Source organism: Paroedura picta, chromosome 14, assembly GCF_049243985.1.
Source record: "Paroedura picta isolate Pp20150507F chromosome 14, Ppicta_v3.0, whole genome shotgun sequence".
In the NCBI taxonomy this organism is placed as follows: domain Eukaryota; kingdom Metazoa; phylum Chordata; class Lepidosauria; order Squamata; family Gekkonidae; genus Paroedura; species Paroedura picta.
The window spans coordinates 8,910,519-8,923,710 of record NC_135382.1 but is presented as its reverse complement, the minus strand read 5'-3'; the positions used below and the strand labels follow the sequence as shown (position 1 = coordinate 8,923,710).

Genomic DNA, 13,192 nt, shown 5'->3' with positions numbered 1-13,192 from the left:
AATTGAATTGAATAATAGCATAGAGTGGACAATGTAGGATGGTTTTGATGCAGCCAGAATTACAGGGACACTTTCTTTTAGAGTAGGGTCTTGTTGTGAATCTCCCTTGAAGAACAGCCTCTGCTCCTTTCCCTTGAAAACCCTTTGCTGGGGTGGAAGCAAGATGACTGCAACTTGCATGCACATACATACATGCATATGTCACATCATAAAACAGTTGAGAGGACAGGGGCAACAGTTGGGGCTGCGTTCATGTGGTGGTGTGGACTTTCTGGGGACCTCTGGTCAGAAGCCCTTGAAAGGGAATGCTGGACTAGATTGATGTAGGAAGAATATGAAGCTTCTTCATGTTTTGGAAACTGAGTTGCTGTTAATATTGAATGTGCTTCAAAACACCAAATGTGAATAGGGATGCCAGCCTCCAGGTGGGACCTGGAGATCCCCTGGCTCATCTCCAGATGACAGAGATCAGTTCCCCTGGAGGAGATGGCTGCTTTGAACTTTAGGATGTTCTATCCCTCTGAGGCTGCTCCCAAGACCCACTTTCTTCCCAGGCTCAGCCTCCAAAATCCCTAGAAATTTCACTACTTGGAATTGACAACTCTAACCATTGCTGTTGGAAGAATGTAGCTAGTAATGATGATTGTAATATAACAAACAGCACGACTTCAGTGTCCAGTTTGCCCAAACTTATGAAGACATTTTCAAGCCACTTTTTAAGCCACAATCCAACTTTGCTTTTACGATACTTGTTTGGCATGAGAGAGGCAGGGTTGCTTTCAGGTTTCATGTCTTCTGCTCCGGAGTCAAGTGGGCATTTCAAGGTTTGACTGCAGGCTTCAAAGTGTGCAGAACCTGTTGAGTCAGAGTCCATTAAAGATGAGTTAATAAATGAAGCAGTTAATTAAAGGGGGAAAAGCAGTGATAAAAGACTATATTGAAGCATCTTTCTTCTATATTGAAGCATTTCAGATCTAGCAAGCCTTAAAGTGTTTCTAGGAAGAAATGATTGGAATTGGCTTTTAGGGGAAGCCATTTGAGGGGATCTAATTGGCCCAGGTTGCCCAGTCTCATTAGATCTCGGACGCCAAGCTTATGGGAAACTACCTGTGCCTGTCTCTTGCCTTGATAACCCTTGCGGGCCATGTTGGCTGTGACTTGACAGCACCCCTTTCCCCATACAAGTTGGAACCCTTCAAATAAGAGATGATGCCCAAACACTTTCCTTCTTTCTCTGTTAATTGTTTACAGGCAATTTCCATCGTAAAGCTTCCGTAATCATGGTGGATGAATTGCTGTCTGCGTATCCGCACCAGCTTTCCTTTTCAGAGGCTGGGCTCCGGATCATGATAACGAGTCACTTTCCTCCCAGGACCCGGCTCTCCATGGCCAGCCGCATGCTGATCAACGAGGTGCGTTCTGTACTTTGATCTCAGACTATGGGCTCCGTCCGTCCCCTCATTGGCTTGGGCTTATCTTCTGGAAACTGGAAGCAGTTTGGTGGCAGTCTTCATCTGCTAGGGACAGAGGAGCCAAGAGCAACCACTTGGCTATGGGGATGAGGGATGAGCATGTTTGTCCCACACACTGGCAGTGGCTCTTTCCTGTCATGTAAGGTGGACAGAATCCTTCTCGTGGCAGATTGGCATGGGAGCATAGTAGGAGTGTCCTGCGCACAGTGATTGGCATGCAACGCAAGGGCCAAGAAGTGCATCACATTAGAAACATCTAAACAAAGAGCTGGAAGTGATCTCAGGGGTCAACTAGTCCAACCCCAAGCACAATGCAGGAAATTCACAGCTACCTCCCACTCACTCCTCCACTGACCCTTGTTCTATGCTCAGAGAAAGGCGAAAAACTCCAGGATCCTCAGGCCAATTAGGCCTGGAGGGAAATTCCTTCCTGACCCCAAAGTGGTGACCAGTATTCCCATGCAAGAGCCGAGCCCTAACTCATCCCTTCCCGTCCTCCCCCTCACAGTCCGCCTACATCCACAGAAACAGCATTGCTGTCAGACAGCCATCTAGCCTCTGCTTAAAACCTGCCCCCCCCCCCACAAACAAAAGGCAGCCCATCTCCTCATGAAGAAGTCACTATGGCCATTGCAGGGGAGGGGGGATTAAGTAGGGCATTTATTTCTACATAGCTCCCCCCCCATTTTGCTTCTATGATGATTATTTCAAAATCAGCATCCCTGTGCTTTGCCATTCTTCCTTCCCCACCCCCCCAGAGGCAAAGACTGATAAACAGCAGAGTGTACACCAACGGGGAGTCTGAGGTGGCCATCAAGATTCCTATCGGCATAAGGCGGACCGTAGAGAACGGGTCTGGGCCCAGCAATCCTGCCGACAGAGGCCCGAGCGGGACCAGAAGAGACGAGGCGGCAGCTGAAGCCGGGAACGAAACGGAGAACGAGAACGATGACAATGAAAACAACGAGAATGACGAAGAGGAGGAGGAAGAGGAAGAAGACAGTGGCCCTTTCACACCCTTTGATCCACCATGTACGGTGCACATTGTTTAAGTCATGCTCTTTCAAACATTCCCGAAGCTTCCCCTCCAAACCAGGTTTGCAGACTGTGGTTGGCAGCTGGTTATGAGCCCTGGTGGAAGGGCGAGGCTTCGGGTCCAGAGGCAAAGGCTCTAAAATGCCAAGTTTGGTGTCTTAGAAACATCTATTTGCAGAAAGGCTCTGTGTACTTTAAGTTCTGTGTTTTTGTTGCAGAACAAGAAACTGGACTGCATTTTGGTTTAGGAGGTACCTGAATAATAACAGCCAGCTTAGTGTTGTGGTTAAGAGCAGCAGCCCCTAATCTGGAGAACCAGGTTTGATTCCTCATTCCTCCACATGAAGCCAGCTGTTGACCTTGGGACAGTCCCAGTTCTCTCAGAGCTCTCCCAGCTCTACCTACCTCACAGGGCGTCTGTTGTAGGGCGAGGAAAGGAAGGGGATTCTAAGTAGCTTTGAGATTTCTTTGTGTAGCAAAGAGCGGGGTACAAAAAATCCAGCTCTTTTATAAAGGGAAAGAATATTTAAATTGGCCTTTAGAGAGTATTATTTATTTACTTCATGTTTCCCCTGCTCTTCTGACCACTGGGGATCCTCTCCATTCTCGTCTCCTCTGTTTTATCCTCACAACAACCCTGTGAGGTGGGTGCCTCAGAGTGTGTTCTTGGCCTAGCAAACTTCCCACTCAGAGTGAGGATTTGAACCGACTTTCTAGTTCAGTGGTTCTCAACCTTCCTAATGCAGCAACCCTTTAATACAGTTCCTCATATTGTGGTGACCCCCAACCCGAAAATTATGCAAGTGTTCTTTCACAGAAATTAAACCAAAACTAACCAATGTTGCGAAGATCCATAGTTCATGATTGTATATAAGTTGAGAACCAATGTTCTGGTTTGACACTGTAACCCAGCCTTTCTCAGCTTTTTGAGAATTCCCTGAAACATTCTTCAGGCTTCAAGAAACCCCAGAAGGGCCCAATTGTGCAGAATATAATTAAGATGCATAGCTGTGGACATGTCTACCTGGGCCCCCTCCCCTTCCCACTCCAGGCCCGTCATTGGCCACTTTCAGAGCGGGGGGGGGGGGGGGACACAGGTTGACATGGCCATATATGTTTAACAATTTTAAAAATATATTAAAAATTAATTAACTCCTATCAATTTGGGAAGCCCGTCCAGGGCCCTCAAGAAACCCCAGGGTTTCCTGATGCCCTGGTTGAGACAGCCTGCTGTAGCCTCTGTCAGGCCATTGACGAAGACAGTTTTTCTAAACAAGCCAGGTACTAAATCAGTTTTCTAGGCCAGCCCATTGGTGACATCATATGACAGGTGTAAATGTCAGTCATACGTCACTGGGGCTGGGCGTTTCAGGGCAGTTTGGCTGCTTCAGCGATCACGGAAGCCCGAGGTGCCCAGCACTGCGGCACAGAAGGGGGGGCCGGCACTGGCACTGCCCCTCCCCTCCCCTCCAGACCGCGCTGCTGGCTGCCTCGGGCCTCCGTGATTGCCGAAGCAGCTGAAGCGCGCCAAATCGCCCAACCCTATACGTCACAAACTAGGTGGTACCTGGGTGGGCAATTTCCATGGTGGAGACCACCCCCCAGTTCTCAGGCTGAGCCCCAGGCCTTATCAGGCTCCCAACATGCCGCACCCAAACCCAGGCCTTGCGGAGAGAGCAGGCCTTGCCATCCCCATGGCAACCAGCTGATGGAATGCAGTGCCTTCTACCTGAGAACTAAAAGCACGGCATACATGACTATATGCATGGCTATGAATATATAAAGAAATATGACTATAAAGACATGCACCCATCTTGTAAGTGCAACTTAACCATTGCCGTATTTACATAAGTAAATAGCCACTGCCTTCCACAAGGAAATCAAAGCACAAACAGCTGAATGCAAGATGCTAAATATTCCTAACCTTAAAGAACTACAAAGGGTTACAGGTGGAACCTGTGGAACAATAACACAAATAACACAAAGCAATATAAATGCTGAGAAATTGATATTAAAAGCAAAAACCTCTTTCCCGCACGCCTAACAGCCTCGGAAGCACAGATATCTCTCTAGGCCTAGAGCTGAGACGAGATATCCGGAGCATCTACCACCCGTTTCCCCTCCTGGGAAAAGGCACAATTGCAGCAGGGATGCCAAGTAGGCAAGACTTCCTGGGAGAATGAAAAATATTCCAGGCCCACACAGGCCGTCCCCAATCCAAGGCCCACAGGCAACCGCAAGGAAAATGATGACAGGATTAAACCTTATCCTGACAATGTCTACACCCACTGGGATCTCATGATTTAAATCATGGTTCTTAGAGTGCCACGGGGGGGGGGGGGGGGGTGGAAGGAGTGCAAGCACATTAGGGCAGAGTGACACATAATTTGGTGAACCATTGCACGGAACAATGAGTGAAAGCTATTTCTCTTTGTGCCCCACTTTTTCCTACCCCAAGGAGTCTCAAAGTGGCTTACATTCACCTTCCCTTCCTCTCCCCACAAGAGACACCGTAAGGTAGGTGAGGCTGAGAGAGCTCAGAGAGAACCGTGACTGGCCCAAGGTCCCCCAGCTGGCTCCACGTGGAGGAGGAGTGGGGAATCAAACCTGGTTCTCCAGATAGAGGCTCTTTTATTCTACTTTCCCCTTGATCCTATAGTTGCACCAGGATGAAGTTTTCCCAATATAAGGCAGAACTGTGGGGGAGAGGAGCCACACCATGGTACCTGCTGCTGTAATACATGAATGCTCCAAGGAGCCAGTAGCTACCCAAAATGATGCTCCTAGACTGCTAGTTACAGCTGCAATGTGCTGACGCCACCCCCCCCCCCCCAACCCCCGGCACTGCAGCGCTGGATGCTTCGGGCTGGAATGGCTGCTTCGGCAGCTGAAGCGCACAACCCTAATACCCTCTTGGGCCAGTGACCCTCAGCTCTAAACTCGAGCATGAGACTGTCAAGCAGGACGGAAGTGCCCAACCCTGGTCGGGATTCCTCAGAACAGCATTTCTGGCCTATCTGGCCTTTATGTCTTCTTCTCATGGTGTCTTAATTTTGCCTTCTCAACGAAAGCAGGGTGTGAGGAAAGCCAGCTTATCTTCTTCCTCTGTTTTTGTAGCAGGAAAGATGGAAATTGCCAAATGGCTGTTTTCCTGGCCGCTGTGTCTCCTTATGTACTTCACGGTCCCCAACTGTAGTAAGCCCCGCTGGGAGAAATGGTTCTTGGTCACCTTTGCTTCCTCTACCATCTGGATTGCAGCCTTTTCCTATGTGATGGTCTGGATGGTACGTATTGGACCTGGTGGGTCGTTGGAGAGCTGTTGAGCTTCATAAATATCCTTTTCTTCCAAGAGTTCTTTTAAACTAGCCTTTCTCCACTTTTTTACCACTGAGAAATCCCTGAAACATTCTTCAGGCTTCGAGAAACCCCCAAAATGGCACGATCATGCAGAATAGGGTTGAGAAGTATAGCTTTGTATATGTCAACCTGGACCCCCTCCTTGGCCATTGGGGGGGGGGGGCAGGCAGGTCAACATTGACTGTATATGCCCCAGTAAATAAATGTCTAACAGATTTTTAATTCCCATCCATTTGGGAAACCTTTCCAGGGCTGTCAACAAAAACCTTGTTGAGAAACCCTGTTCTAAATCATAATACAAGTCCATCTAGGCCAGCTTCCAGTTCCCAACCATGGCCAGCCATAGGCCTCTAGAACAGGGGTAGTCAACCTGTGGTCCTCCAGATGTCCATGGACTACAATCCCCATGAGCCCCTGCCAGCATTTGATCATGGATAGGATCCTCTTCCGTTGTTTTTCACCTCTGCCTTTAGTAGACCGTGGCAGAATTTTAGTAGTCAAAGTGCTGAAATTCTGTTTAGATATTGAGTCTTATTGCCATGGATTGATCCATGAATTGGTCTCACTCCCCCTTTGAAAACCTGTCACCTTATTTAGTGGCACCACATTCCACGAACTGATTATGAAGACTCCATGGGAACACTTGCCCCCAATCTGCTGCCTCTCTTGAGCTCTAGAGCCGCTGCATTTGGGCCCACATGCACAAGCCTTGAAACTGAAGTTTCAGGACTGAGTTGGCTTGACGTTTTGGGACTGTGTATCTTCTGCCACAAAAATTTTAATTCTGCCTCAAATTTAAGACGTTTCTACTGAGCTTCCTTCCCCCCCCCAAACTGTTCCCCCAAATCTGTAGGGAGCTGGAGGTGCTTGTCCCCCACCAGTAGAAAGCAAGCGCTTAGCTCCTGTAGGGAGAGCCTTTAGTCTACTACACCCTTAATGAGCCAGATTTCATTTCCTTAGGTCACCATCATTGGCTACACGTTGGGCATTCCAGATGTGATCATGGGAATCACCTTTCTGGCAGCTGGAACCAGCGTACCAGACTGCATGGCAAGCCTTATTGTAGCAAGACAAGGTAGGTTAAGTCACCTGGGAGAACAAGCATTCCCATCCTGTGACCTGCTCAGTAGTTACTTGACCTGACATTGGGCTTGCTTAGAGATGCAGAGTAGGGTTGTGTGCTTCGGTGCGGTTCAGCTGCCTCCGTGATCACCGAAGCCCAAGTCGGCCGGCATCGCAGCCACAGCGGCCCCTCCTCTTCGCGCCCGCTGCCTGCTCTTTCGACCAAGGGCAGAAGGTTATATGAATGAATAAGAAGATATTTGCTCCTGACATATGTGTAAAGGACCCACATAGTGCACAACCACAGATAACAAGACTTGCAGTTCATGCTGATCTTCTTTGATAAATAGGGCAATTGGGGGGGGGGGAATTTGATCAGACTAACTTCTGTTCAGTTATTTGTTCCATCCCTGGGCCTCCTAAATACCTCTTCTCTTTTTTATTGAGTTTTGTGGCCTAAGATTGGATTTGATGCACTTTGGTGCTTTCCGACTGGACCTGAAACTCAATAGGCCTTGGAATCTTTGTATTTCTTTGGTGTGATGATCAAAATCTGTAGCCTCTGCCATGGATATTTTTACTGAAATAAAATTGTAGGTCTAAAGCATTGATGTCTATAAGCAAATTGGACTGGTATGGAATGTTTTGTCCATGGTACTTGTGTGTGTGTGCAGAGGAGCCAGGTTATGGGTGTCAGGAATATTGCGTGAATATTGTGATTGATCCAAGCAAATGCACTTGAAGTTGGAAGGCAGGCCACGCTTAGCCCATCCATCCAATTAATCCGCCCAAACAGTGATCAGCTCACCTAAAACTTATTTTAATTGTAAAGAGGAGGCAGCCTTAAACAAAATTTTAAAATCTAAATTATGCATATTGTGTGTGTATTTCTTTTATGGACTTTGTTTTATGGAATGTTTAAGTTGACGTTACTTGCCCTGGCCTGGGAAGGATTGGTGGTGATGATGATGATGATGATGATGATGATGATGATGATGATGTAAGAGAGAGAGCGCATGCATTTACAGAGCATGTGTCAGTAGTAACTGTGACAAGAACAATCTGGTTTGGGACTGCATAGTCCCTCTGGAAATAATTGTGATTTCTGGTTTCTGCAGGCATGGGAGACATGGCTGTGTCGAACTCCATTGGCAGCAATGTTTTTGACATTCTGATTGGCCTTGGCCTTCCGTGGTCCCTACAGACCCTCGCGGTAAACTATGGCTCCTATGTAAGTTGTGTGCTTACCGGAACTTTTCTTTCTCAGATGCCCTTTTAAAACTCTTTTCATGGTTATCGTTGATTGCTTTTCATTCCTTTCCTTTTGAGGGATGTCCTTGTGAAGAGACCTAGGGAATTCTGGGTTACTTGTAAGGATACCCTCCCTCGTTTCAAGGCAGTGTCCTGTATCGTGCTGCCAGCCACCACCACCATCTTCCTCCAGCCTGATGTGGTGGTAGAGCCACTTAAGGGCTCCTCAGGCTGGAGGAAGACTTTGGATGTTGCTGAGGACTCAGGCAAGTACATCAGAAATATGTACTCGGTAAGATAAAGTCAATTACTGGAACCAGTTTTCATAAAAGTGGGAACAGTATGCAAGCTTATGAACTAGGCCAGCCTTTCTCAACTCTTTTACCATTGAGAAACCCCTGAAATATTCTTCAGGCTTCAAGATCAACTGCTTAAGGAGGTGGTGAGCTCCCCCTCACTGGCAGTCTTTAAGCAGTACACCACGAAAAGAAAGGGACGGTTCAAAATTATTGTAACAGAAAACAGAACCTATCCCGGGCTATATTAAACAATTCCACAATAAATACAAATAAACGTTTCTTATCTCTTCTTATATATTTCTGTGTATAAGCACAACCAGAACGGCCTCTAGATTAAACCGTTTTCAATTTTGTTTTCCTCAGTGGTTGTCCTTCTAAAATACAAAAGCATACAATTAATACAGGCTTATCAACCATTTTTACAAAACAGAAGAGAACATATTTAACTGAACATAGTCATTATTCTAGTCTACAATAGTACATACCTCCTATAATTTTTGTAAACATACAGTCATTGTTTCTTTAATATATATATAAATCAAAAGCCAGCTTTTTGGCTATGATCGTAAAACTTATAAAAATTATAAAAATTATACTAAAGGACCAAGTCTTACCTTTAAATTATATTATATATATGTGGCCTTTGGCTCTCAGGTTTGGGGAGGTCTGTTCAAAAGACTCATCCCACTGGGTTGGCTGGACAGAGACTTATTCTGAATGCTTTAGGCTGATCCTGCACTTAGCAGGGGGTTAGACTAGACAGCCCTTCTAACTCTATGATTCTGTGATTCAAACCCCAGAAGTGTAGAAGTGCATAGAGCAGGGGGTTGGACTAGATGGCCTGTATGGCCCCTTCCAACTCTATGATTCTATGATTCTATGATTCCATGATTCTATGAAGTGGCCCAATCATGCAGAATATGGTTAGGGAGCATAGCTGTGCACACACCCACTCTTGCACTTCCCCTTCCCACCCCCTCCTGGCCATTTTGGGAGGGGGTGTGTTTGACATAACCATATATGATCATAGAGGTAAAGGTATCCCCTGTGCAAGCACCGGGTCATGTCTGACCCTTGGGGTGACATTTTCATGGCAGACACAATACGGGGTGGTTTGCCAGTGCCTTCCCCAGTCATTACCATTTACCCCCCAGCAAGCTGGGTACTCATTTTACCGACCTCAGAAGGATGGAAGGCTGAGTCAACCTTGAGCCAACTGCTGGGATTGAACTCCCAGCCTCATGGGCAGAGCTTCAAACTGCATGTCTGCTGCCTCACCACTCTGGATCACAAGAGGCTCTATATATGATCATATCACCCAATAAATGTTTAACAAATGTAAAACAATGTATCAAAAATAATTAACTCCCACCCATTCAGGAAACCATTCCAAGACCATCAAAAAACACCAGGGTTTCATGAATCTTTGGTTGACAAAGCTTGAACTAGACAGTTTTGTTAAATAGACCAATGTATTCTGAATAACAAATATACATTAAACCTATACAAAGAAGTACAGTCTCAGGAACCATACGTTCCAAAAACTACGGGCCCATTTATTAAAATCAATTCCATATCATAATGTAAAATCTGTTCCCATTAAGAAGAAGCTGGATGCAACAGATCAGACTTGCAGGCTTAATCCGTGCTAGGGCCAAACCTATAAGACAGTTCCACAACTGGGTGGGAGCAATTGGAAAAGCCTGGCAATGAAGCGAGGGAAGAGGGACGAAAACCCTGGGGGAAAGCCTTTTTATCCCGCTAAGTTGTCAGCCTAACCTGGATGACCCATGCTACCCTGATCTTGTCGAATCTCGGAAGCGGAGCAGGGTGAACCCTGGTTCCTCTTGAGATGGGAGACCACCAAGGAAGCCCAGGGTTGCTGCTCAGAGGAAGGCAATGGCAAACCTCCTCTGAATGTCTCTTGCCTTGGAAGCCCAACCCCCACCACAGCTGCTTACGCGACTTGCTTGTTGCTGTTCTCTCGGTCCAAAGGGAAGCAGATGTTGTCATGCTGTAGCCGTCTCTGTTTGTTCAAGGCATTTGACTGACACATGATCAAAGCTGGGGGGTGTATGTGTTTTTTGGTTGTAATCTCTAAAAATTGATAACAGATCCCCAGGATCATTTCAAGTAGAACAATGGGAAGGCTCAAGCAATATGGTCCTGATCCAATTGGGCATGCCTGAAAGTTAAGGTGGAATCTCCAGACGCAGAAGTCGTCTGGCACATCTGATTTGGCTAAAAACCCAGCACTCTGGCTGCGCACAGTCCCTTGGGACGCTGAAATGGTCAGGCAGTGAGCATTTCCCCCCTAGCTCAGGAAGGGTCAGGATTGGCCTGCAAGGTCAGTTTTGAGTGCAAAATGCTAACTCTGTGCAGTGAAGTGGTCTGAGGGGGGTTGGGGGGGGTCTTCTTTCCAACAAGGCTGCCCAGCTCCAGTCAGTAAGGCTGCCCTGTTGTGTGGCAAGCAGTGAGGCATGGGATTAATGGCACGAACTGGAAACTGAAGGTGAATGGATTTTGTGTATGACCAAATAATGGTGTGGGCAAAGTCGAGCTGTGCAGCATATCCAGCAGAGTGCACAGCTGATAGCAGTGCCTCTGAATACTCAGTGCTGAGAAATGCATAATATCATTAAAAGTACAACATGGGCTCAAGCTTGGTACTTAAAAGCATTATGCGCTCACTCATAATTATGTGAAACCATGTGGGCTCAATAAAGCAAAAATGACAGGGAGGAGTTGTATGTAATGATGCACTATGCGCCTACTGGAGGTGGGACTTTCACATGCCCCTTCCACTTCACCACAGGGCCTTCCTGGGTTGCAGCCCAACGTCTCAGAAGGAGGCTGGTAAACGCCCTCCTGTTCCTCACCCCCCCCCCTTGTTTCCTCGAACTCCAGGACTTCACTCTTTGGCTTCTCTTGCTTTCTGACTCTTTCCTTGATCCACCTCCACATTCTCCAAGGGGCTGATAATAGCTCCTGCTCTGCTCCATTAATTAAAGATATATTCTGACATATTTCTGCATGGGGCATGGCTGGAGCATTCAAGGGCTCCTGATGCATGAATCACCCGCCCTTTGAGGAAGCTCCCTGCAGAGACTTTGTGTAGCTCAAAGCTCTGGCCATGCCTTTTTTCCCAATCAGAACTGTAATTCACACAAGGACTGGGAGTTGCTTTCTCAGCTGCAAAGAGTGGGATGGGCCTCCAATTTTTTACCCCCCCTCTCTGAAGCAGAAATCTTTGCCTCGTTTATCAGAAGGAGAGCAGCCGCAGTGGCTTCAGTCTGTGAGACCATCTTGTTCTGGCTTTCTTTCTCCTCTGCTGCTGACTGTCAGGAGTCAGGTCTGGAATAGGTCAAGTTTCATTGGGGGGCACTGTTGTGTATGCAGAGCCCCAGAGGACCAGAGGTTGAGATCTGAGCAGGGATCGTGAGGCACCCAATCAGGAGCTTAATCCCAACTGGGGATTGTAAGAACAATCAATGGGGATCAAGGATTACCGCTGTTGTGTACCCAATGAAATACCAGAGTTAACAGAAATGCCAGAGTTTTTTATTATTTATGTCTGTGGTTTTAATGGGGTATTTTATCGGGGGTTTTATACAGACACTTGTAACCCACAAGCCTTTGGGAGTGGCGGGTAAAAAATCAAATAAATAAACGGCCAATGAGAGGTCTCCGCTTAGGACCAATGAGATTACTGGGTGGAGAGATCTTTTTGTTCTGGATGTGTATGTAAGTTGTGGCCGTTGGTGGGTTTTTCTCAGTTTAGTTTTGCCTCTTGTAACATCCTGCTGAGATCACAATAAAGAGCTGATGGAACTCCCAGCATCCTGGCTTCCTTGAACCCATGGATTTAACAAGCATCACAGGGAGATCGGCTCCACTTGCTGAGAAAGTTGCCCCACACCAACAGGCCAGAGTGGGCTGCCCACAGTCCCAGCTGTGACTCCCAAATCACTCTTGCTCACCACTCTGAGCACGATGAAAAACAAAACGGGAGCAAAATCCCAATCCAAGAAAACAAGTCAGGAACCCAAAGGTGGTGCAGCAAATAGATATTAAAATACAAATATTTACTATTAAGTGCACATTAGGTAAAGGTAAAGGTATCCCCTCCTGTGCAAGCACCGGGTCATGTCTGACCCTTGGGGTGACGCCCTCTAGCGTTTTGATGGCAGACTCAATACGGGGTGGTTTGCCAGTGCCTTCCCCAGTCATTACCGTTTACCCCCCAGCAAGCTGGGTACTCAGGTGCTGGGTACTGAAATGCACATTAAGATGATTTTAAATGACATTAAAACTTAAGACACAGTCCGTGCGATATTGTACGTACATTCTCAGTGGTAGCACATGGTATGATCATAGAACAAATGCATGGCATCCCAGAGGGTCTTCATTGGCCAAATAAGCTATATGCAGACGTATACAGCATTACAATGAGACCTGGGCTGAATTTGCATGGAGATTTTATTCCAATCCCAGGTCGATTCAGTCCCTGCCATCTACACGCAATGTGATTTCCATTTTGATTTTGGGCGATTTAAATTTTCCCTCTGCAACAGGCAGGATTGATCCAGAGTGACCCAACCTTTTCCCCGCAATATTCTGGAGTGGATATAATCCAAGATATTTGAAAGCTCTCTGCTTGTCCCGAACTAACTAGCTGCCTCGAGCCTCCAATGCTGTAGAAAAGCCCTGATTGGC

The 13,192-nt window shown here is 46.9% G+C and overlaps 1 protein-coding gene across 1 annotated transcript in view; it reads left to right on the top strand.

Moving 5' to 3' along the window:
• Positions 1-13,192, top strand: part of SLC24A3 (solute carrier family 24 member 3) — a 200,344-nt gene that overhangs the window by 173,194 nt on the left and 13,958 nt on the right. The window contains exons 11-15 of the mRNA XM_077309599.1: positions 1,252-1,412; positions 2,231-2,504; positions 5,625-5,791; positions 6,825-6,939; positions 8,045-8,157. Of these exons, the coding sequence (XP_077165714.1) occupies positions 1,252-1,412; positions 2,231-2,504; positions 5,625-5,791; positions 6,825-6,939; positions 8,045-8,157 (830 nt within the window). The remainder of the gene's footprint in view (positions 1-1,251; positions 1,413-2,230; positions 2,505-5,624; positions 5,792-6,824; positions 6,940-8,044; positions 8,158-13,192) is intronic.